General features: G+C 41.7%; 1 protein-coding gene across 2 annotated transcripts in view; it reads right to left on the minus strand.

The window, feature by feature from the left end:
• Positions 1 to 26,467, minus strand: part of RELN (reelin) — a 284,024-nt gene that overhangs the window by 64,041 nt on the left and 193,516 nt on the right. For both annotated transcript variants that reach the window (XM_074538845.1, XM_074538846.1), the window contains exons 21-30: positions 25,463 to 25,655; positions 22,765 to 22,877; positions 16,074 to 16,211; positions 15,260 to 15,446; positions 11,408 to 11,613; positions 9,385 to 9,556; positions 8,811 to 9,011; positions 5,997 to 6,232; positions 1,888 to 2,045; positions 779 to 986 (exon numbers count right to left, since the gene is read on the minus strand). In XM_074538845.1, coding sequence (XP_074394946.1) covers positions 779 to 986; positions 1,888 to 2,045; positions 5,997 to 6,232; positions 8,811 to 9,011; positions 9,385 to 9,556; positions 11,408 to 11,613; positions 15,260 to 15,446; positions 16,074 to 16,211; positions 22,765 to 22,877; positions 25,463 to 25,655 — 1,812 coding nt within the window. The remainder of the gene's footprint in view (positions 1 to 778; positions 987 to 1,887; positions 2,046 to 5,996; positions 6,233 to 8,810; positions 9,012 to 9,384; positions 9,557 to 11,407; positions 11,614 to 15,259; positions 15,447 to 16,073; positions 16,212 to 22,764; positions 22,878 to 25,462; positions 25,656 to 26,467) is intronic.

Below are 26,467 nucleotides of genomic sequence, written 5' to 3' on the forward strand. Positions count from 1 at the left end.
TTATGGAGCAAATCATGGCATTATTACTCTCAGAGCAGTATTTGTCAGGAGAAATACCTTTTATTAAGCTAACTGCCAAAATTGTAGAGTGCTCAAGGTTTCAGGTGCCTAATCTCTCATGAGACTGGACAAAGCTGCAGCAAACTCCAAGCTAAATAGTGGTTAGAATTAACAGCCCTTTGTTCATTCTAATTACATTAACCAGCTAGGCAATTTGAGAGAAGAGGATAATTGCTACCAATGTAGCAGGATTCAGTGGCAGCAGGGAAAGAGGTGAAGGCTTGTTAGCCTCTTGGCTACGCAGAAACAATTCACATTCCATTCCTTTGCACTTCTGACAAGTGGAGTAATTCACAACATCTGGCAAGCTAGCAACAGCTCCTTGCTATGCCATCCTCATGCCTGCAATTCAACACAGTCAGAGGAAAAGGAGCTTTTCTCCCCAGCTATGGGCAGAGTCTTAGCTTTTGTGCATTCTCAAGACGCTGTCTCCTGCCTTAGGATACAATGCAAACTATCTTCTCAGAAAGATAGTGAGTTAATATTTTATTTTCTGCTGCTGTTCCAATGTCTCTAACCTAAGTATTATCTTCCAAAAAAAGGAAGTTGTACACTAGAATGAACAAAAAAGTATTTTTTTCTATCTTTCAAAGTTCTTGTACAGATTATGACTACCATAAAAAAACATTTCCCATCTTCTCATATCCACACTTGCAACTGGGCAGAACAGAGAACATGAATACACAGGTAATTTTGAGAAGCTGCACTGAGCACTGACCTGATATTTGTGGTGTCCAGGGGAACAGTCCTTGCCTCCCTTTTGCCAGGTCCATTAAAGTACAGAGATTTTCCATCGCTGAGCACACCACAGCCTGTCCCAACCTGACCTCCTGTTATCTTGTACCAGAGAGGGCTTAGCTTCCTCTCAAACCTGTCGAACATCTCACTGTGATTAGGCACATTAGACACACAGGTTCCATGTGATGCTTCAAGAAAAAAAGAAAAAAAAAAAGGAGATGCTTTGGTGAAACTGTGTTGGACAGAGTAAGGGTCAGATACAGTGCACTGGCACATGGTTCTGTTGCATCTATATGTGACAAAGCACCAGGCTTTTCAAAGTAAATGCCCTGATGACTGGATTGTACCTTTTTAAACTCACTTTACAAATTTCTGTAGGAAGAATAAGCCCTTTTCCTCTAAACTCTAAGATGGCTTATTTCACTAAGTGAAAAACAGCCAAGCTTTGTCGATAAGGCATTTTTTGCAAACAGAAAAATATTATCCTTCTATTTAATTTTAGATAAACTGAACAAAAGATATTAGCTTATTGCTTTGTTGGTTGAGGGTTGAAAAGACTGCAGTGTGCAACCGGTTGTGTCAATCTTTTTTTTCACAGGGTTTGCATTTTGGGGTTTTTTTCCTATTTCAGCATAAAAGGCCCTGAAACCACAAGTGAGCAGAATTTTCCACAGAAGGGCCTGTCAGAACATATGTTCCCTCCTGGTCCCATGCCATCTGATGGCCAGGGGACTCAAAAATGGCAACAATTCTTTTGAAGATGATCCAAAGGCTTTTAAGCAGACTTTTCAGTTTATAATATTTTATTTTGTTTTCTCTTTTATTGCTAGTCCCTTCCCATTCATACAGATGGTGATATTCAAAGATTGTGCTTGCCAGAAACATCAACGGTGTCCGCTGCCTTCAGCTGCTCTGCTTTGCCTGTGCCGAATTTAATTTAACAAAACAAGAAAGATTCCTCTTGGCAGCCCATGCAATATATGTCATCGTATATTTTTCCGGAATATCGGAGAGGAAAAGCAAGCTGTCAGTTCACAGGTTGAAGTCAGCCAGTGCTGGCTGCAATCCCCCTGAGGGGGGCTGTGCTACCTGTGTAGCCCAGGTCGCAGAAGCAGACCCCCGAGACGCAGTCGCCGTGGCCGCTGCAGTAGCTGGGGCAGGGCTCCGAGATGTAGACGCCGTCCAGGCCGAAGGGAGGCACGCTCTTGTGGGAGCTGCTCTCCTGGATCCAGCGGAATCGGGTCTTGCTGCAGAGAAAAAACAACAGCACTGCTACGCTGGGGAAGATGGAACAGGAAAGCCTTATGAATATGATTGCCTGGCTAAAGATTTTGAGAATATCGAAACTAGAAGTGAGATTGAAATGAAAGCAAGCTTTGAGATACCAAGCCTTTCTCTGGCCCATATCCATCAGTGTGAAGCAAAGAACAAATACATGGTTTTATCAACAACAGTGAATGATTAACATGACTCTGAAGATGCTTTTTACTACTCAGTCCAACCTGAAGTGCTAATTACATATCAAAATCCCTGAACTTCATTTCAGTTACTGAACAACTGGAAAACAATAGTATAGCCAGCTGAAGGTCATGCCCTTTTGATTAGACAATACTCTCTAATTGCGGACAGGTCCAAGTGTCAGAGCAGACCCTACTAGCTTAGCAGAAGGGGTCCAAAGAGTAGCTTTTAGGGTTTAAAATGTAACACACTACAGTAATGCAGTGATTCTTATAGGCTGTAAATGCTATAGGATTGTGTCTTATACTAAATTAACTAGTGAAAATTAGAATATTCAGCACAGAAGAAGATTTATAGTGTTGTAACGAGAACTTAATCCTCTGTTACTCTTTCGTCCTCTCTCTTTTCCTCTTGCTCTCTCTCACTTTCTCTCTCTCTTTCAAACTCTTTGGACCTCCTCTTGGAGCCCTGCTCCAAGCAGGGCCCTGCACTCAAGTTCCACAACCTGGCTTCAGAGATCTCCCACCTCCATCTGTCCCAACCATCCTACCCACCCTTGCTCCTATTGCTGCTCCTGGCTTCAATAGCTACTGCTCCTTCCATGAGATTAAAAGGACCTTTTCCCAAAACAGCCATTTGCAAATAGGATGCTTGGATTTCTGTCATGCTGCATTTGTGCAACATTGCTTAAGGATATTTCAGACTTTTTGGCTGCATTTTGACTCCCTGTGTTTCTCTGGCCCATATCCATCAGTGAGAAGCAAAGAACAAATACATGGTTTTATCAACAACAGTGAATGATTAACGTGACTTTGAAGATGCTTTTTACTAATCAGTCCAGCCTGAAGTGCTAATTACATACCAAAATCCCTGAACTTCATTTCTTAGAGTATTTTTGAAAGGAGCTCCGTGATGGCAGCAATGCTAGGGTTGTGCACTTTTGAGTAAAAAACATTTACGTTATTTGGATATAAGAAAAAAAGCCACTCTCTAAACACAAGTAACAAGTCTGACTCATCAATCTCAAAGTTAAACATCCTGACAGTAAGATGGAGATGCAGTAGACCTGGTAAAACACGGATGAAGGAACAAACAATATCACTAAGAACTTGTTTAAGGCTGCTGAGCTGACACAGCTGGCCCAGAGACACATGATTGACAGTCCATCAGTTCATACTCTAAAAGTCTAGTCCCGAATTTTAATGGCACGGTTTTCTGACATACCCCTTCTTGGAGTGGCTGCAGATTCCTCCATTGAGTGGGGATACAATAACTAAAGGTTAATCTTTGAGACTGAGCAAAAAATTTGCCCACAGTCATTGTATGTGTGAGGAACATCAATCTCTACTAAATAATAATTTATGCTAGCTTTAATACAATTGCTTTGATACAGTTGCTTCAATGTTGCTTCATAGAGCAGTATATTATAATAGTTGTTATGGCTCCAATACTGTGTAGTAAATAATTTTGATTAAGATCTTCTTGTCTAATTGTTATCATAATAAATCATAAATAAACATGTTTATATAAATATATCTAGTTTGCCATTCTTAATCCTGAAGGACAACCTTGTGTAAAGGTTAATTTACACCTGTATAATCCTTTAGACATAAACCACTGACAAAGTCCAGGGCTAAAATTGGATCCAGCTGCACCCAGGTTCCCCTCTGAGAAGGAGTTAAGAAAGCAGTGGGATTCTTTCTTGACGTCATGACGCAGTGGGAGGGCTTCCTTAATAAACTTCATCAGAAGATCCTACTCTGCCCACAAATCTGACTCATTGCATAGGAAGTTTGTTGAAGAAAAAATATTTTGGTAATTAATTTCCAGTCTTTAACTTTTATGATACTGATCATGTTACATGAGCTCCAGAGAGGGGAATGGATTTAAAATCTCTTTGCCAATATAACGGATTAACTAATATCCTCCTTGCTGCTCTGCCTAAAATATAATAAACCTATTGCTTTTTCTTTTTTTGCTGTGCACTGGGATTTGGTAGATCATGCTCATGCTTGGTAGCAAATAATGAAATGGGATGCTCTCTGGTTAACCCGTGAACCATGATTTCCTAAGTGGCCCACAACAAACTCAGGTCTCAACATGCCAAAACACTCATTGCAGTCACAATACTTACATTTTTAATGTATTAGCATGAGCTTCTTATTCCTGATCACATTACTGCACATAATGCCAAACAGATTGCTGCTATTGATTCTGCCCTGCTTGTTTTGGGTAAATCAAATCAGCTGGTGTCAGATCTGTGCAACTTGGCACCTGCTTTTATTGGCTAATTACTGAAGAAAAGACAAACTTGTTATGGTACACACTGCTATTTCAAGTCCTTGCAGCAGAGGCACCGGCTCCCCTGCTACAAAATATGCCACACACTGAAATGGGATTGAGGATGAGGGAAGAGGATGGGTTGGAAACCCAGAGGCAGCACTAGAGAAACTGCTGGGAGGGTGAGAGGCAGGGGGACATGGCCAAGGGCCTGGTGGGGTGGTTGTGGTGGCAGTGCTTGGTGCATCCAACAAATCAGATCGGGGTGTTTTACTGATGGAGTAAGACAGAGTAAGGGGAGTGAGGAACTTCACCCAAATCCAGATAAGATTTGGGTGAAGATCCAGAAAACCCTCCTGATTTCAAGGCTTGTGTCTTCCACCATTTGATGTTTTCTCACTTGTATTAATCTGGGGCTGAGGTTGTGCTGGCAGATATGCCATTCTTCCCTCCTTTGCCTCTGGCTGTCCCGGCTGCCTTCAGTGACACAGCACGTTATGCATCAGCTCAAATACCTTGCTAAAGTTTCTTTGCCTAGCGGTAACTAAAATTAATCCTGTTCAAATGGCTTATTTAATTCATGTGACTTACTACTCACTTGCTGGTGCCTTTGACCTAGCTGACATGGATAAAGACAATGAAAGGATTGGTGTCAAATTAAAAAGTGCTGGGTTCCTTGCTGCTTTTTAATTTAATTATCTATTACAGACCAATCTGACACCTTTAAAATGGAAAATTCACACTGCTTGGGGCAGCATAGTATATTTCCCCCAGCTCTGCCATATTTTAACACTGCTTTTATTCACAGATTTGCAACTTTTCCCTAATGTACCATTCTAGAAGCAGCTAAATCAGCTAATCCCTGTGTCCCACTGGCATCACTGGTTTACAATGCACCGTACCTGGCTGCGAGTGACCTGGGGATAACAAGAGTAACTCAAAGTCTCCTGTGTGGTACACAGAGGGCTCGCTGAGCTCCGGGAGCACCTGTAAGATCGTGTCTGGACGGGCTGCTTGAGTCCAACCCAGCTGGCTATGGACCCTCAGCCCACACAGGAAGGTGTGATCTTACACAGACCAAAGCAAAAACCCAGAAGTGCTCTTCTCCATGTGGGGACAAATGTCCTCTGTTAATTAAGGTGAGAACCACCAGATGGAAAAACCCATGTGGGAAGAGGCCTGATGGGTCATGGCAGGAGAGTTTTATACCTGGGGAATGGGGAGGGGAGAAGGAAGAGCATGGCCAATGGGATACCAGTAGGGAGGGGCAAGGGGAGGGACTGACCAAGGAATAGACCACCAGGGAGGTATCCTCTAATAACCCAGTGCAAAACAACAACTAAACAAACTCTGTAGTACAACACAACACAGCTTTGCTACTTGGATGTACCGTTCCAGAAGCAGCTAAATCAGCTAATCCCCGTGTCCCACTGGCACCGCTGGTTCACAACGCACTGTACCTGGCTGCGAGCGACCTGGGGATAACAATGGTGACTCTTGTCCAGTCCTCAAAGTCGCCGGTGTGGTACACGGAGGGCTCGCTGAGCTCCCGGGAGCTGCCCTCGCAGCCCTTGGTGCCGGGGGACGCGGGGTAGCAGCCCTCCTTCACCAGCGACCAGAAGAGCCCAGCGTCGTGCGAGTACTGCAGCAGCACGGGGGCAGAGCTGCTGTACTGGCTGGTGCAGCCAATGTTCAGCTGCAAAGAAGCAGAGAGCCAGAGATGAGGGAAATAGCAGGTTTGTCTTTACAAACAAGCTGTGGGTCTCCTGGTAGGTAAACTAGCACTCGGAGATAAAAGAAACAATGGGAAGGATTCTACTGACTGATGAATGGGAAAAAGATGTTTGGTTTTACAAATAAACTTCAGGTTTGCTGATTAATGAAATTAGACATTGAAAGATGAAAGAAACAATGGGGAAGAAAACCACCTAAATTCCACAAGAATTAAAAATTAGAAGGGACAGGTATACATTAGAGGGAAATCTTCGGGACCAGGTGTATTGGGGAGTCTGTACCTCTCAAGTACCTCAGCCAATGGGGAAAGAGAGAAGGGAAATGCAGCTGGGAAATTAGGATAAAAAGGGAGGCTGCATCCTCCAAAAAATTGAGAGATCCCAGGGGAATGCCCCATGGCCTCTCCCTTTATTGGAATAAAGTAAAAGGACTCCTCAGTCTCCTTTTTGGACATAAACCTCTGGTGTTTGTGGATTAATTTTCCTAAGAGAGATGACATGAAAAAACTGCACTATTATTAGTACTTATTGGCTGCAAACCACCTTTGACCTTTTGTGCTGGGAGGTTTAATGCTCTGAGCACTGGCTCTGAACCCTGCTGGCAGACTGCTTGGAGTCTGCTTCCCACATGGAAATATGATATTTCTTGGTAAAAATTCCCACCTTCCTTCATTAAGGTTGCTGAGTTCAGCATACAAAGAGGTGCAAAGAACTTTCCAAGTGTCCCAGTGCATAGCAAACCCCAAACAGCAAGCTCTGTGCAGGCACCTGCGTGCCCAGGAGTGGAAAGAGATGTATCCTCTAGGATCCATCCCATCTGCAGCTCAGTGTGCCCAGAGGATCAACATGACTGCCAGGTTAGCCCTAACCACAGCCGTGTCACTGCCTTGCAGGAATGATGTCTGTGAGCTGGCACTGCAGTTTGGGCCCCCAAAACAGAGTAACATTTGGATTAAGAAGAAAAAATGCGTATTAAAATGTAAAATGAGAATGCTGCCACGACCAAAATCAACTGCTGATTTGAAGTTTCAGTTTCATTCTTCAAGCTATCAGAAAAATATTAGTTTTCCTTAGTTTATTGCAGAAATTCTACTTGAGTTGTAGAAGGCAACATGTAAAACAAAATCATTCATGTAAAATGAAATAATTCTAACAAATTACTGTCTTTGAGCTTATCAATGCAAAATTATTCCAGTCTGCTATTTAAAATGGAAATTTCACACACTCATGAAAGCATGCAAATAGGACTAACATATTTGTGTGCAGGCTGAAAAGCTTTCCAAAAAAGTATAAATTCAGTCCTTAAATAATAGACTTTATAAAGAAGAACTCACTGTTCTGTGACACATTCTCATGTTTTGTATAGTTATGTTACATTGTCAAGTGCTTCAGTGATGGAAGGTGTACAAAACATTTTTAAGTATTTTTTTTTTTAAACCAAGACAAATTCTTAATTGCTGTTGATCATCAAACCTAGAGAATGGACACTTCATCACTGAAGTACAGGAAGGTGGTGAAGAGGCAAATAGCATAACCCTTTTCCTGCCTAACTGGTATTTATTTATTGAGATATCCTTAGGTTTTAAACAATTTAAAGTATAAAACTACATGCAATACTCACAAGAAAATTGTACTGAAATCCCCCAGTTTGTATAGCATCTTATTAGCATATTTTTTAGTTGAAATTAGATAATTTTACAAATCCCAGTATTTCTAACGAACTTTCCTATTTATAGAACTGTGGGAATTATATTTGAAAAGCTGCCTGTAAACATCTAATCTTTTTAATAATTCCACTAGTAAATTATTCAGTGTCTGTATCCACCAATTATGTAAGCACCATGTATTTGTGGGGAGCTCATTAAAATTGCATTGCAACCAACTTCCAGAATTCACCAATGGGATTTCATTATAAACTCAATAAAATTTTGATTAGGGTTCAGAAACAAGAGCTTGTCAAAGCAAGTACACTTTCTTTGGAGCTCATATTCTGATGTATTGTCAGACCACTGAAATTTTTTGTAAGCTCTTTAAAGAAGAAAATGCTAATTGGTGCCTATATTCATTGACACAATAAAAGTAAATTATATGAAAAACACACACTGGAGTACAGAGCAGCTTGTAAGTCCTTAAATAGTTTAAAATACAAAAAATGAACCCAAACCACATTGCAGCTTTTGTACTCACAGAGCCCCAGACAGGGTAAATCCTTTTGGGCTTGACAGTGCAGTAGTATTTCCTAGTACTGACTTGAATATAATGACATGTACTTCAAGCCACTTCTCAAATGTGCTGAAGAACAAAAACCTTTAAACTTCTCCAGAGGAGTAAAAATGCTTTCAAGCACCAAGGTTTTGGCTATTCTAGAAAGCAGGATGGCATTTTATTCTGTATGGGTTCATACTTGTGCTTTTCATGTCTTTTTACACAATTGTCTATTTTATCACCTTTGTTTGAGCTGTGGCCCCAGTGGCACCTTGCAAATATTGGCTAAGGACAATTTTACTGATATTGTTGCACAGATTTATGTTTAAGGAATACCTTGAACTGCAGGACATATCCAGGCTTCAGGGTTAAATCTCGAGTCACTGCAAAGCGGTCTCCATCCGATTTACCGAACAGCATGGCAGAGGGGGTTGCGGAGCAGAAACTTTCATTTTTGGTCATCCCTTCGTTGGCCAGCATCAACCATACACTCATCTGGTTCATAGGGTAATCAAATGCTGGCTTTTCATAAAAGTTCTGTTAGAAATGAAAAGAAAAGCCGGAGGTATTATCCCCTTGTGCTGTGACTTCAGAATAACTCCTAAAATGATGAACTTCCAAATTTTGCAATTTTTATTTTCTGTAGTTTTCAAAAAAACATTTAATTGCCAAAACTTCAGTCTTGACTTTTTGCAGAGATACATAATTACATCATCTGACACAAAGCTTAGTTGCCTGACGATTTTGTGCAAAGACCCAGGTTATTCCCACACAGAGATGCAGCTGCAAGCACTGCAGCTGTCTCTTTAAACAAACCCAGTATTTTCAATGAAAACTATGTTCAAACAAGTCTCCTAACAGGATAGTTCCTGTTTCCTGGGGATGCCCACAGCCTGCTCTTGCTTATTACCTGTGGCAAGGTGGGATTGACGACAGGGATGATGTGCTTCTGCTTCTCTGACAGGATGATGATGTCGTCGATGGCCCACTGGTCGTACCCTTCCCCTGAGAACACCGGCTGCCACCAGCGAAACCTGGTGCAGGGGGTCTTGGCTGCAGCTGGCAGCTCCAGATACACAAACCTGAGGGGCACAAACGGAGCCGAACCTCAGAGAGCACAGTTTGTAGAGAAGTGTATCACTAAACAGTGAAAAGAGACAGGAAAGCCAGCAGCTATCTTATTTGTAAAAGTCCTCAGTAATTTGTGTGTCCAGAGAAGAGCAGCAAAGGTGGGGAAGGGTCTAAGAGAGTAACTCATATGAGGTGCAGCTGAGGAAGTTTGGGTTGCTTAGTCTGGAGGAAAGGTGGCTCAGCAGAGACCTCATTGCTCTCTACAACTACCTGAAAGGAGGTTGTAGTAAGACAGGGTAATCAACCTTTTCTCCCAGGCAACCAGGGACATGAGTACATTGCCTCAAACTCTGCCAGAGGAAGTTTATTGAATTTGCAGGCAACCCCAGTGAGGGGAGAGAATGATGAGAAGGACTCCATTGATATCAGAAGGCTAATTAATTACTTTATTATACTATATTACATTACATCTAAACTGAATGTGCCAAGCACTCACTCTGCACACACTGCACTGAATCTTGTGACTGTGAGCCGACAGTCCCGACACACACACACACACACACACACTTGGTGCTGATAGGCCAAGGAAACAAAACACCATCACTTTGGGTAAACAATCTCCATATTGCACTCTACTTTTGCACAAACATAGGCACAGCAAATGATAAGAATTGTTTTTCCTTCTTCTGAGGTTCAGAGAATGTGAATCTCAGAAATATTCTCGGGAAGAATTGTGCCTTGCTTTTCTCTGTGAAGCTACATCGGTTTGGGTTGGACAACAGGCAGAGTTTCTCCACTAAAAGGTAGTCAGGCACTGGGGCTCCTTGGGCTGCCCAGGGAGCTGGAGGAGTCACCATCCCTGGAACTGTCCAAAAAAACCCTGGATATGGCACTTAGTGCTATAATTTAGTTGATATGGTGATGTTGGGTCAAAGGTTGAATTTCATGATCTTGGAGGCCTTTTCCAACTTTAAGGATTCTGTCATGCTATTATTCAACTTTCCCATATATCTAGATCCCTATTTATGCACTGCATATCAAGAAGCCTTCTTTGTTCTTCTTGTAAACTCTTTAAGAAAATGTATGTTTTTTCTGCTCTATTACTATATTGCCAAACACAATAGGGAACTGATTTGAGCTCTCTAGCTTTGAATTAAACTGTTCAGCTGATCCATGTTCTGATGCCAGGAAGTAATAGTGATATATGCTACCAAAATTAATTTCTCATTCTCTTCTGCTGATTGGTCCTATTTGTAGACAAAAGCATCCTTCTGTTACAATGCAATAGATTATGTAGCAGTTTTCTTTGGGTAAAATATTTCAGGACTTCTATACAGATCTTTGTATGCTGAAAGACATGGACTACGGGTAATAGAAAAATCATGTTAACATCCGTGTAGACAAATATAATTTAAATTTTCACTGACAGGGTATCTGACACCAAGTTTGAATGGCTGAACATGATTTCTTCTCCTCCTTAAATATTTATTTAAAGGAGCTTTTGCTTCATATGACATTAATGCATGTACATTAGATCTGAAATCAGAGTCAGAGGAAATGGAAGATTTCTGCACCTCTTTTAAGCAAGTTCTGTATTTGCTTGCTAATGTTTTGCAGATTTAGCATTTTAGGCATGTTTCACATAGAAGATGATAGGAAATTTTATATTTTACTTAAGACCGTAAGGCCCACTTTCATTACAGTTTTCATTCCCAGTGACAGGAGTTTACTGTGCCAGTCAGAAAAAGTAACGATGACTTCTAAGCATTATAAATTTGAATTATGATTCATGTTTTCATAAGTTGAGAAATATATATTTTTAAAAGCTGATGTGGATTATTTAATTTAGATCAAAATTATACCTGGGTTTGCTGAAGTCAGAGAAATACATTTCGGCTAGTAGCTGCCAATTGATCCCGCCGTTATTGCTGTACTGCAGCAGCACACCTTCTTCTCTGCTGTCAGGTTTATTGCATGAAGAAGTCTCTCCTCCAATCTGGATGTAAAACTGTACAAAATCCACCCACGTTGTGTCCAAATCCCAGCTTACCAATTGTCTTTTTCCAGCCTACAATACAAAGAACAGAGGGATAATAATAATTTTAATTATGGCACCTTCACAGTGAATAGGCATATTTAAAGTCCATCACAGATGAATATTACACACAAAATTAAACAACATGGAGGACATTGATTTCTGTATCAACTTGGCTTTTTTTGTCTTTCAATTATTCTGCTTGGCCATCCTTTATGTCACCCTGATTTGATCCCACAAGAACCTTATTATTTGATTTCAATACACAATGAAAATTCACAACACAATTTCCACACAAGAATTTAATCTCATGGTCCCATGTGACTTCAGAGGACAAAGAGCAGGTGCTGGATCTCCTGAATCAACCCAGGCTAAATTTTTAAGTCTTCAGCTTTCTATTGATAATGCATGGAGCAGTAGTCCTTTTTCCTAGTCCTTTTTCCCTGGTCAAATCTTTCACTATACAAGGTTACCCAATCACCTGAAATTGGCTCCTCTAATACCTTCCTCAAGGTCCATCTTCTACACAAGAACCAGGGATTGGCATTTTCTCTTCATGCTTCAGCTGAATAAAATTTGTTCCTACACAAAACGATATTCTTTTCCTAATAAGCGTTGTAAATCAGGAGTGTCTCAACTAAAACCTGTGGATTTAGTTTCAAGTTTACCTAAGCACAGCTAAGAGAAACACGGAGCCTTGTAAAACTGAGTGAACAGCTTTTCCAAGTACGCTTTTGAACTTAAGAGGTCAATGTGGTCACTCTGTGTGTGTTCAGAAGATAGAGCATGTTCATAGAAAAAAAAGCTTTAAGGTTTAAGAGCCTTTTATTGTAACTGAAATTATCCCATAATCCTCTTCCCTTTGTGCCCTGGGGCTTGAGGCTGAACTTGTGGACTTCCACATCACCAAACCTACAAGATGCTGGTATGGAATATGAAGCTGGCAAGGCAGGACACAGGACGAGAGCAGTGTCCCCAGACAGGTGACCTGCATGCCCTGCATCTGAACAGCCCCAGCACAGCATCAGGCTGCCACAGCTTTTATAGGTAGGGCAAAGCCATTTGTGTACAGCTGGAGAGAGGATGCAGGGATTGTATTTCTGCATTTATTAAAGCAGCTTCAACCTGGCACCACCCCCCAAAATGGACCAGGACTGTCACCCTGCCTATTCTTTATAATTCTCTTTAAAAAGTGTGTTTCTGTCCATCTCCAAGCATAAAAAGGTTTAAAAAAGGAAAACCAAGGTTTAAAAAAGGAAAACCAAGTTCTGACACCTGTGTTTTAAGTAATGTTTGTGTTTTTCTCTCTCTTTGTACATTTGGGATTGTTATGACAAATTTCCAAATAAACTTGAGATAAGAAATTGACGTCATCTAGCTGGACACAGGTAACAAGATTTGGGAGCTGAGATTTAAAATATCATCTGTGTTTTTTAATAAGATGAGTTTTAATCTTGTTCCATTTATCACCTCTTTCTTTGTTCTACACAGCTGAGGGTAAACCCAGCAGAGATGAATGTTTACTGCTTTCTTTCTCAGAACTTTGCTTGGCTGGTATAAGAGCCTGGGTGCTGAGCTCATTTGTGGACCCTACCAAATAGGGCACCTTGCACTGTGAGCCTGACTGCTGGAAGCTGAATTCATGAGGTCTGACGTTTTGTTGGCTTGTACCACTTTTGCCAAGGCAGCAAAACCTGTGAAGAATCCTTTGACTCTCAAAAAGCTCATACAGGACACAACCATAACTGATTTAGTCTGGAATTGTTCTTGGTTTGGTTTATTTTGTTGTTTATTTCCAGCTGAGACTGGAATTCCCTCCTGGATGGTGCCATGAGAGTGAGAAGAACTCAGCCCTGGATGCAGCCCTGAGCTCCTGGGTGCAGCCCCAGGTGGCTAATGCTGGCCAAGGTGACACTGATAATCTCTGGGTGCTTTGCTTCCACCGCTTCATTGGAGACACCGGAATTTGAAACTGTCACCATCAAATGGAGCCAGAAATGGGTACTGAGGATGCAAAGACCCTTGCTGTCCCATGGGCTGTGTGTCCTGACCTGCAGTGGGCCAAGCTCTGGCCCTAAAACTGTTCCAGGTGAGCTTTCCATATCTGCACCCCACAGCAGGTGTGCCTGCCAAAGGGGTAATCACAGACCCAGGTAAACTGAGAGAGGACATAAAGCCTCAGGGAATTGCTAATTGAAAGAGCTCTGAATTGTGAACACACCTACAACTGATTGAAATGAGTTGTAAAACAAAAGCTAGAGGGTTGTCAGAACAAAGCCAACATTAATTCTGGCAGAAGTAATTGATTATGGCAGCAAACATTAGACATTAGAATAAAAAGTGGCTGTTTGAGCAAATGAAAAGAAATGTGAATATGAGCTCCCCAAAACAATACAGAACTGTTTGGCAACTATAAAAATAATTTTTTATTATCCACCAGTATGGCCCCTAGACAGTGTGAGAAAGATCTAAACAGAAATTAATAAACCACCTTCTGTTGACGGCACACAGACTGCTACTACTCAAGAAATGAGTGATAACATAACCCTTAGAGATCAATAGAAAGAAACCAAGAATTTCTAAATGAGTTTTTCACTCCTCCTTAGCAGGAATCAGAAGAAAGATCATAGCAGGTTAATTCTAATTTAGCAAATACTTTTGAGAAACTTGGCATAAGGAATCAAGCCAGAAGGAAAAACATCTAACAGGGAAGACAATTATGTATAAAAATCCAATTATCACAATTAGCTAGTTATACTGATTGGGCTATTATGAAATTTTCAGTGCAGAGCTCTATTTCCAGGGGAGCTGGATGTGAGTATGTAGGAGTGCTGAAAATTATTTCATGGGTTAGATTTTTGTAATGAGGTAAACAACACACAATTGCACAGTGTTGCATATTGGGTTACTCTACTGGGACTAATCTGGCTCTCATGACAGCAGTGGCAGTTTGATCAAACCTTTAAAGGAGAAGCACATAGCTGCATTTACACTCTTCCTTTCAATTAAGAACAAAACAAACTTTAGTAACAGACCTGAGGAGCAACAATACAAAAATAAATCAGTGATTACAATGCATAATCTTACATTAGGTCATAAGGATCCCTTTTTATTTTAGCTATAATTGCTACTAATTAGCAGAATTCCCCATATCTCCTTCCTGTTCTATTATTTTTTTGTCTGCAAAGTATCCAAGTTATACAAAAGAATATTCTCCTTCAGGTTAAACATTTTCTAAAAGCCTGAAAAAATGGGTTTTTTCAATAGTTTTGTTCCTGTGACCTCAAATTAAGCTGCTTATGTCCTGGAAAGCCAACCTTTCCCCATCTCTTAGCCAGGACAGTACAGAAGAAACAAATGGGAGCTGCTGGAGGCTGCAAACTGAATCTTAAAAAAGAAAACGTCGAGGCAAGACATTGTGAATATACACACTTCCCAGCACACTGGCAATATACTACCTTTCATTACAGCTGCTATTTCTTTGCTACACAGTGCATGTGTCTTTCCCAATCTCTTTTGATTGCTTTGTTCTTTACCTGCAGAGCACAGCTGGGCTGTTTAACACACGTCTAATATCAGGTGCAGCTTCTTTCTGCCACCTCCCTTCTCTTTGCCTCACAGCCACATTATGCTCCACAGAAACCTGCAGTGTGTGCCTTTATCAGTGTCCCAGCCCTACCTTGTTGAAGTAGAGTGAGGAGCCAGATGAGATGACCCCACAGCCCTCCTCGGGCTTGACGACCTCTCCCCCAATAATTTCCTGCCACTCCGTCTTCAGGGTGTCTGGGTTCTCAAAATCAGACATGATGGTTGAAGAAAGGGGATTTTCAGGCTGACATTCAGTACCCCGAAACCCTGAATCACACCTGGAGGGAAGTGTAAACATAACAAGTTTTAAGGACTTTATTTGATACTGGAAATTAGTTAAGGTAGTGCACTGACCTTATAAAATTCGATGTGGACAACCATAATTGAAAACAAAAATCATTTTAGAATTGTGGTTTTGTATCATGGAAAAAAATCTGAATAACTGGAAAATTGGATTTTTTTTTAATTAAAAAACCTCAAAGCCCTGGGGTCTCCAGAAAATTTGAAGCTGGCAGGGAGTAGCAGTCTGCATCCTTGGTCTAGCACCCATTCTGACAGTGGCTGCCAAGCAGAGCTCAGCTGGTCCCTGGCATCTTCTGACTCAGCAAAGCAGCTCTGGCCCTGAGCTGGGGCTCTTGTGGAAAGGGCTGGAGTGCCCTTTCACTGGAGCAGGTGAAAGCTCTTCCAGTGCTTGTATCTGCCAAGGGTACAGCTCCTTGGACAGGCTGGTGTGGAGCAACTGCTGCTAATGCTGCTTGAATGGTCCACCTTGCAGAGTGCTTTTGTTTTTTTAATTTTTAATACAAAAATAACAACAACAGCCAAGAAAAGGAAGCATGGAAAAGAGTAGGGTGCTTGAAGTATCAGGAGAGCATTGCTAGGAGGGTCTGACAAGTTCCTCATACCTGCAAACCCCGTGGTCACACCAGCCATGCCCGCTGCACATGTTGGGGCACTGCTGGCCAATGTAGATGTTGTCCAGGGCCCACTCATCCTGGGCTGTGTAGTAGCACTGGCTCCAGCGGAAACGTGTGGCACTGGACCTTAGAATCAATAACAATGCATCACTTTTGGATTCTTTACAAAATGGCAGGAAAAGAGGTGTAAAAAAAAAATGAAGTTAGTATCCCATAGTATCCCAATCCAAGCCTGGGGTGCAAAGGCTGGCACAATCAAAGACAGCTTCTTACAAATTAGCTTTCTAGATGATGCCAGTCATGGCACGGGGCTATACAATGAACCTTCCAGTGGCTGATGACATTTCTGAGGAAGAGTAAATTGCAGGGATTTTGAGAATTATTTTAAGGCAAGCCTAGCTGTGAATATTACTGGATTTTTATTGTGCTATGGTTGCAAAATTGGAAAGGTGTATCTAGGGCATGACTTTGTGTTGTATATTTTTGGTCACAGTTAACAGGTCAGAAACTGTTTAAAGAGTTTATTTATATTATTATGATATTTATTATTTCAACAATTATTAAAGTTCTTGAGTGTAAGTGAATACCAACTATTTCCATTCAACAACAGTTGAATTTTTTCTTGGGTATAATTTTTTTTTTTTTTGGTCAGGATGGTTCTAAACCAGATTTTTGCTCACATATCACTGGTGACATTGACAGCACAACTTTTTGACAAAGATTCTGTTTCACTGCATCTATTTTTTCCTACACTGCAAATAGCTTGCTCTTGGTCAACAACCCAAAATCTGTAACATCCAAGGTTTGTGATGGGGAACCTTCAAATTAAATTCCTTGCCTAACTAATCTCTGGATATTTGTAATATTCTTCAAGCACAAAATCTTGCTTTAGCTTCTCCATTCTAAATAGTTTTATCTTCAACAGCTTTTCTTTCTTTACAATAGTGAAGTTAGCTAATATTACCCATTAAAAATGCTCAGTGTTGGCCCTTTAGGAGATTGTCCAATTCAACATTGACATTTTCCATGGGAGTGACTGCTGCTAGCCAAACCCAGCCTGACACCCACCACCCTCAAAAACCAAGGCTGGAGAAGAAAGTAAATAATGAGAAAAGCAATCTTTGTCATCATCAAGCCTTCTCAAGCTACCCTGCCAAACTGTGCACATCCAACTGGTTACAGACACTGGCTGGTGGCCACTCCGAAATAGGGGGTACAGAGATTCTACACTCCAAGTAAAAAGGGGTGGTGGTGGCAATGTGGGCACTGAGGCTGGATTGCGTTGTTGTGGAGGAGTAGGACAGGGAAAGCAAGGCTGACTGAAGAGAACTAAAAATCCAATTTTAAATGGGATAGGCCTGTGTCTGGCCAAGGGCTTGTTGGGAGTGCTGAGGAGGAGAAGCAGGCAGCTCCTATTAGAAGCTTTTCTAGCTTGTTTCTGAGCCATATGGTTACTTTACTACGGCACAGGATAAAATGCTGTTACTCTGCTTGGAGATACAAAGGCCTTTCCCCACCCCCAATAATTTATGTAGAATAAAACTTATTAAAATGAATGCTGTAAAGGTGGCTGAGCCACCTGCTCGCACGTATGGAAGTGAAGAAATGAAGGGAGCAGGCCTGTGCAGCTGAAGAGGACAGAGTGGCACAGCAATTAGCCACTCTGGCACATATGAGAAGACTGCTACATGTATGGATAAATTTTTAAAGTACCAGTTACAAATTTCTTTAAAAAACATGTGAAGCTGCCCAAGGGCTTGATTTTTAATTGAAATGACCCTTGTTGCCTGTTTTAAGTGTCTGTTTGATATTGCAAATACTGTAAGCATTTTTACAGCACTCAGAGTTAATCTGCAGGGGCAAATCTGCTGATTAAATACTCCCTCAGGACATAATGTATTGATGGGTTACATTACAAGAGCTATGAATTATCCATTAAAAGTCTGCAATCCCAGTAATCAGCACACAAAGGACTTCCCAATCTTGTGAAGGCACAATGGGCAGTCAATATTGACTGCAATTATTTACTGTTTATTTTTGGAGTGCTCTGAAGTCAGCACATCACTTTGGTGTGAGGTTCATGTTCCCATCAATGGCACCACAGAGAGCCCTGACAGAGGCTGTAGGCTCTGGAAGGAGCTGTAATGACTGGTGTTAACTCTAATGTGTGCTGAGGAAAATGACAATACTGAAACCAAAGAATGGTGTTAGAGCAGGCAAACACATCCCCTGTGAACTCCCAGCACAGTAAAACTGTGTCATCTTATTTTCCCAGGTAGCAGGAGGGAGAGCACTGTGTTCGGGCATCCCTGTTTTTCATCAGGGAGGGTGTATGGGTGGAGTTGGTGTGATACCCTGCAGCCCTGGGGTGTTACAGCAAACCAGGGGAGATTTACAGTGATGCAGAGGCAATTTCTCCATGCCATGGAAGTCTTGTGGTGCCCAACAAGTGGTGGTGCCCCCTGAAAAGAGCTTGGTGTGGCACTGATGGCATTGCCTTGGCTGCTCGCTGGCTGCTGCCAGGTGCACATGGCCTGGAAGGGCAAATGTGCAGGTACATCAGGGCTGTGCAGTGCATCAGGGCTGTGCAGTGCATCAGGGGTGTGCAGGTGCATCAGGGCTGGTTCTGGTGCATCAGGGCTGTGCAGGTACATCAGGGCTGTGCAGTGCATCAGGGCTGTGCAGGTGCATCAGAGCTGTGCAGGTGCATCAGGGCCATGCAGCACATCAGGGCTGGCTCTGGGCTCAAGGCTCACTCCTGACCTACACCCTCAGTGGGGAGAGCCCAGCCCTGTGCAGTGGCAGAGGACACCTCTGTGCCCAGGGGACACAGCACCTGGAGCCCCAGCTGAGAAGATCCCTGTGCAGCTCTGCCTTGGGGCTGTTCCCAGGGCTCGGTGTGCACAGAGCTGCTCCCACCCTTTGCTCAGGATCATATTGGTTTCACCTGACCAAAATGTTTCCCTGGAGAGTCTCACTGTCCCATTCCTGCTGCCACCCTGCCAGGTGCAGAGCTCCATCTGCCTCCTCGGTTCCAGATGTTGGCTGCACATCAAGCTAAGGGTGCACTCAGGTCCACTCGCTACTCAGAGGCTGCCCCAGCCCAATGAAGTGATTGTTTCTCTCATTTGAGGGGAGGGGAAGAAGGGAGGAGGTTCATTACCACCTGGAGACAAACATGTTGCCCAAATGGAGGCATGTGCAGCAGCTGGGGGCTGGGGACAGCCCAGCAGGGAGGAGTTATTTTTACCTTCAGACAGACAGCTCTCCCCTGGGGACAGCTTTGCCACCATGGGAATCCCACTGCCCCAAGGGCAAGGACAAGGGGCTGCCCTCCCCTTCCCACCCAGCCTCTGCCAGGGCTCCTGTGGGAAGCAGTGCCACCATCACAGGACTGTGGGCAGGGACAGCTCTATGGATTCAGAGTCCTCCCTGGGCGAGGGATAATGCATGTTAGACTGAAGTGACAATTGCAGAAGCAATGCTGCTGAAAAACCCGTCCTGCTCACTGCTTTTGAAAGCTTTCCAAGGCTGCTCTGCATCTCAAGGTAACAACAGCTAAAGAGGATTATGCTGTTAAAAATGGTAATCAACCATTTAAAAAAGCCATGTTAATTAAGAAAAGAGAATAAGGAGATGAGCGTCAGCTGCATCCTTAGTGATAAAACACTGCTTCTCTGGGCAGTGACTGTTTGGGCATCTATTGAAATGGGAGGTGCAGCACTGAGGAGCTATGGAAGCATTTCTTACAAGAAAAATAAACTTCCCTAGTTCCTCACAGTTTCTCAGTTTTTTTTTTAATGATACTAGAAAGCAATCTGGCTCTCTAATGACATTATATCTAACTCAGGTTGATGTCAAATAAAAGTCATTTTTGTTGTGTGACATTTTACATAAGCACAAGGAAATCATGTCCCAGAAGTACTGCCAGTGAAATGATGCTCTGTTATAAAATTTTTCTGATATGTGAGTTAAAATAAAATCACTGCCTTCTCTCCTGATATTAAAAGCCTTAATGATTTAATGCAAATTTGTGGCTGGTAAAATTATATTTGCTACCTTCTGAGTTACCATAATTACATTTACCCAATTATCCTGAAGGTCTCATTCAGTCATTAGGTGTTGATTTGTTTATGAAGTCAGCAACTGACAGCTGCTTGTATCTCATTAAAGCCTGTTCATATGTAAATGCCTTGCATAAAACTGAAATTAATTTTCATCAGTGTTAGAAATGTTCAGTTCAAGTACAATACAATTTCAGCAAGCAGGTGCTTACATTTAATTTCTTCAAGTCTCATTCTTGCAGCAAGTTTCCTAACCCAAAATCTCACATAACGTGGGGACCTTGTAAACTCATGCTTGCTAGATGCAGAACATCTACAGATCTGCAGAAATACCAGCACACCCAGAAAGTTTACAAGAGAAACAGGTGCTGCTCTGAACAATTTTCCAGCTGCATGAGCACAGTGCCACAGCCTGACACTTCCCACACACCCAAGGTGCAAACCCTCAGCTGGGAGCTGTGCATCCAGGGGTAAAAGCTCCAGCAATCACAGCAGGGCTGTGCAGGGGTGTGAGGGCATGCTGAGGCCAGCAAGGGCCAGAACAAGGCTAATTCCTGAGACCTCCTTTGGGTGCTTGGTTTCCCTGTGCAGTAAGCACAGGGCAGGCTGGGTGTGTGGCAGCCTTTGCCTTGTGTGGGTAAAACAGAAGAAAGGTCCTGAGATGTCTCCCCCTCACCCCAGCTTTGGGAAAGCAGAACATCTGGCTCTGCCTCTGCACTGTTCTTCCATCACTGAGGTTTTGCCTCAATGGGGTGGATGCAGGTGGGGAAGGGACAGGAGGAGGAGGAGGGAGGGCACCCCAAAGAGGAGCCCTGCACCACCAACCACCTGGCTGGGCTGGCAGTGGAGAGCTGCTCATCAAATTGTCACCATAATGCGCAGGTTTTGGAAAGGCAGAAACTTGCTCTCTGCTCACAAGCCTGCTCTAAAAAGCTGTAAAAAATCCCCTCTCAATCTTAACCCAAAGGAGCTGTTGAGCCCTTAACCTTCTCTTTGCCACTGGAAAGGAATGTTAGAAAGAGATGTGTGGTGTGCTGGATTGCATTTGATGGGGAACCACCATTTGAAGGCAGCCACCCTTCCTCTTCACCCTGATAACACCACAGCACAGCACAACTCAGAAAATGGCTTCTATGAAGAGCAAAGAAATTTTCAGTGGTAATTTGTACCTTAATTACAAACAAAACTCTGCTAACAGACGGGAATCCCTTCAGATACACGACAGAGTGTGAAATATTTATGATTTGTGCACAGCATAGAACAGGAACCCGGCTATTACTTCGTCATAATTTCTCCCCACAGTCTCCTAAATTAAAATGGAGTTGTATGCTTCTGTCACCTCATATGCTGAGAAAAATTAGTAGATCCTAAAGCAAAGGAGGGCTACAACATCAGTATCATTATCAAATACACAGGGCATAATTCCTTTGAGTACATTATATGTTTTATAAATTAGGAATAACAGCCTACTTTGGAGTGTAACCCAAAAAATTGTAGATGCTTTTTAAACTCCTAAGTGCATATGTGACCCACAGATTTTGTGTATGGTGGCACAAAATGACATGTAAGATTCAGTATATTATAATCTAACTACAAAGCAGTTATTTGTAGACTTACTTGCGCCATTTGGTATTATCTGATATGATATGTTCTAAGGATGCAATATTTGCCTTTGATGTTTTGCCTAGAAATAGGAAATGCTGAATATTGGCTGTACAGCAGAAAGGGCCAGTGAGTTGAAAGAAGGTATCATTGTGGTGTGATTGATGGAAACAGGCTGTGCTGAGGCCATGCAGAGTGCAAAAAAAATAATGATGAAGGATGGGGAAATACAATGATGACTTAATCTGAGCAAGCTCTCATTGCAATTGCTATGATGGATTCAGGTCAAACGTAATCAAAATGTAACTCTAATTGCAATAATTAAATTCTCAAATGAAGGATGCCCTGAAGATTGTTGGGATTTATGACAACATTTTTATTTGTATGGCATAATAAAGATTTAAAAATAAACAATGAAAGAGACAATTTAGTGATTAAAAAATTTTAGGGGAGGCAAATCAAGTTTGATTACAACAAGATGAATAGGCTTTCTGGTAATTTTTGTTTCTCTTTTTTTTGCATGAGAGAATGTTATTTTTTAAGACATGCTATAAAAAGAAACAAGAGTTAAAAAATTCCCAGAAAGGAATCATTAGTTATTGTTTATACAGGGCTTTGGTCTGAAGATGTAAACAATAAGGAATGTGCAAAATAAAAATTAACAATCCAAATAAAGCCTTCCTCCAATAGGGCATTTATAGACAAGTGCCACTATTTTTGAAAAGTCTGAACTTTATGAGGAGAGTCAGAGTACGTATTAAAAACAATCCTAAACAATAGTTTCTGTTGACTTCACCAACTTTTATTCTCTAATTATGTAAGGAATGCATTTTATGGGAAATACCTGAGACTGGGTCAGCCCTGGGACTCTACCTATTGGATTGAGTATGTCCTGCAGAGGACTTGACATTTGTCACAGCAATTGATGTGACAAATTGTCTGCAGAACACCCCCCCTGCCCTTCCCCCCCCCACACAAAAAAGAGTGTTTAAAGATAGGAAAGAAATGCTTACCAAGTCTTCTGTGGTAAAAGAACAGTGATTCTCCTCCACTGAGTGAATTCACTGGAGTGGTAAATACTTGCTGATGTAAACTCCTGACAGCTTGGCATACTGGGAAGGCATTCCTTAAAATAAAACATTCCAAAACTAGATTTAATGTTGAGGAATAACTGGGAACAGAAACAAGGGTCAAACAGTCACAGAACCAGGAGCTTGTCTGGGTCCAGATGTTGGAGTGAAAGACACAGAAGAGAGAAATCCTGGCATGACGTGGAGAAATTTCTCAGAAAACCAGTAGTACAACTGAGGATGGAAGAAAGCCATATGAATCTATTTAAAGAGTTTAGCATTCATGACTGGCAATGTTTTGCTTTCCTCCATGAGGAATGTCTATCTCTCTGGTTTTTACTATCTTCACCCCAGCATCCACCATGGACTATGAGGTGAGGATACAAGATCACTATGAAAGTGACTTCCAGACTATCATAAAGGTCATTTTAGAGACCTATTGTGAGGCTTTTCCTGGCCATGCTGACTGGCTCCACACCCTCCATCTGCAGTGGGGAGCAGCAGTAGGGACAGACAGACACACACCAGAGGGCCCAGCCACAGCCTGCTGAAGTTTTGTCCTTGGGCCCATCCCAAGCTCTGCAGCTTTGACACCTGCAGCAAGTGCTGTAAATTGTTCCCTCCTGCTTCTAGGACTATTTCTGCATTTAACTCAGATTCCTGTTGAGGTCTGTTTCTCAAATTCTATTTTTTTTAAATTCAGAAAATATGATCATTGTCACATCTTTTTGATATTAAATATAAATGAAGTCCATTATCCCAGCTTCTTACTGTTTTCTAGCACTGCCCTTCCAATGTTATGTCAGTTTTTGCAATATCCCATTAATTTATTTCCTTTTTGCCAGAACAGCACCCAAAAAAATTGGCCTATGAGGTATTAATAAAGTGCTTGGAAGTTACTACCAACCTACATGATCCTCTCCTAGCTACCAGTTCAGAGTCCCTTCTGCCACAGAACAGCTTTTCCTGACCATCCCCACGTGTCCAGGAGAATTTCACTGGTCACTGCTGTGCTCACCCCCATGAAGGGTATCAGGCAAGAGAACAGAAACCTGCTCATGCAAGTAGCAAGTAGCCTACTCTGACTGTTCTAAAACTAATAATAAAGCAGTGACGCTCTACAGAAGTGATGGCGATTAAGAATATTTATATAGTTAAATTATACAGTAATAGTTATGTATTAAATATGAAGAAGGGCAGAATATATTATTTTACAGAAAAATTTATTGCTAAAACATCTTAGAGTATTAAATGAAGATCTGAGACCTTATTCTGGTTTTTTTTTTTGTTTTAGTAGATTTTCTAAAGGCTTAGTTTCCTTTCCAGCAATTTTCAAACATTTTTTCGTGATTCATCTCCCCTAAAACATAATAGAAAACTGGATCTAATAAAGATCAGTGATCACAAAGCAAACAAAATTTTCAAACATTTTAATTAATTAGTGTTTTGTTTATTTGCCAGGTTATGTCCTTGAAATATACTACAAATACTCTTTTATCACAGCAACATGGGTGGTGTGAGAAAAATGATTTGGCTGCATGTTCTCCCTGATTTCTGCTCTACTGAGCAAGGAAAGGAGCACTAAAATATGAAGCTAACTTATCTTCCATGGATGCCAAGCACAAACCCCAAACACCCACTGCTAGGAACTATTCTTGGACATCAAGATGATGATGCTTGCTAGGTATACAAGACATGAACAGGGTTTGAAAGATATGATTTATAGCTTTTGTCTGGATTCTGTTTAAGATAAGAAATCATTATTTGGATTTTCAAAGTTTAAAAATTCATTTATTGAGGTTTCTTAATTATGCCCACCAAAGTAAATGTGGCAAAACACAGCATGGCAAGGGTAACCAGGCAAAGCTTTAATTGCTCATAGAAGGTGTGGAACTTTGCATACAAATCCTTTGGTGAGCCTGCAGAGCAGGCAGTGGAAAGGCAGCAGGACAAGTTCCCTGACACCCTCTGAACCTGCTCAGAGGCAGCCAAAGGACCTTGGTCAGTTCACCCCAAGTCCAGGGAAAGTCCAGCTTTTCATCTGAGAGGGAAAACCAGAGCATGAACTCCCTGCTCCTCCATTTGTGCTGAGGCAGCACGGAGGCACCCGGGGGAAGAGCAGCCAGGGCTGCTGTTTGCACTTGCAGCAGAGTGGGGGAACAGGGTCGGTCACTCCAGCCTGGACTGAGCCTGAACCGGGCTGGGAGATGAAAGCTCTGCATTACAATCCCCTGAAGGAATGTGCTTCCATTTACCAAATGGCTGTGCACAAGGGCAGAAAGAATGTCTATCCATTTAAATTCCAGGAAACAGTAGATGCGTTTTGCTTAGAAAAACAAAGCAATAGCACAGGAAAGATCTCAGCCATTACCCTGTAGCTCTAACTGTGGCCCAGTTTTTTTCTCAGCCTTTGTCTATTCCTGTCACTATTTTGTTTCAGGCTTTCAGATACCTTTCTTCCAAATATTATAAGGAACAGTCTAAATACCCCTATTAATAATTTTGACAGATTACAACAGAGAATTTATTTACTGAAAGGTGAAAAGGAAAACATCTTTGTTCAATGCCAAAAATGTATTTCAGACTGTCTTTGTATAAAGCAGAATTTATGGAAGACAAATGTCCTCGCTGCCAGCCTCACCTCCTGAACAAGATGCCACGTGAGGCCATGGTTGGTGGAGTACTCCAGTTTCACCTGGTTGTCCATGTGAGGGGTGAAGGCCTGACCACAGCCCATCACCAGGTTGAACTGTATCATATAGGAAGCTCCAATCTGCATGGACTGGGTCTCCACATAGCGCATGCTAGAGGCCAGCTTTGAATCTCCTGTAAAACTGAGAGATGCAAGGACAGAATCAGGATGGATCCCCAAAATCATTCAAAAAAGAACACTATGGTTCTGGGTTAAATGTACTTGTGCTTCTTTATTCTGTAGACTGGCATGTGGGATGAGACCACGCACAGAAGAATCTTTCTGCTGGTACTTCTGCAAATTACCAGGAAGGTCTTGATCTATCCCAGAATGCGAAACACTTAATTATTCTGTTTTATGCTTTTTGTATTAAGGATCAAGTTAGGATCTGGCAAAGGGCAACATAAGGAAAAAACAACATAAAGAAAGTTCATTCCCCTGGGTGTCCATTGTCTAAGGTCATGCCACAGTCAGAACTGTAATTTCATTCTAATATTGGACAGTTAAGATATTCTGAATCTAATTTAAAATACTCCTGTTATATACACTATTAACTTCATTGATTTTCCTATATGCAATTCATTCACTGATTTGTGCAATTCATTCACTTGACTGTTTTTCAGAATTATTCTTCTATTCTCAGCTTCTTTTCCATAGAGTGTACTGATGTAAGAGTTGTATTTTCCAGTGGATTGGAGAACAATAGCAATGCTACACATATATTTTGCAAGGTACCCAGTTATCATATATATAGTACTACAATTTATAGTCTGAAATTCCAAGATATTTCACTTCAAATGCAGGTTTTTCTTCTATGCACTACTCAAAAGAAAAAGGAAACAACAAAATTCAAAACCTCAAATACAACAGAAGCATTATAAGGAAGTAATAACAACTTAAACATTGAATCTTGCTCACTAGGCATTAAAACAGAGTATTTAATGAAAGTTCACA

This window comes from Zonotrichia albicollis, chromosome 4, assembly GCF_047830755.1.
Source record: "Zonotrichia albicollis isolate bZonAlb1 chromosome 4, bZonAlb1.hap1, whole genome shotgun sequence".
NCBI classification, from domain to species: Eukaryota; Metazoa; Chordata; class Aves; order Passeriformes; family Passerellidae; genus Zonotrichia; species Zonotrichia albicollis.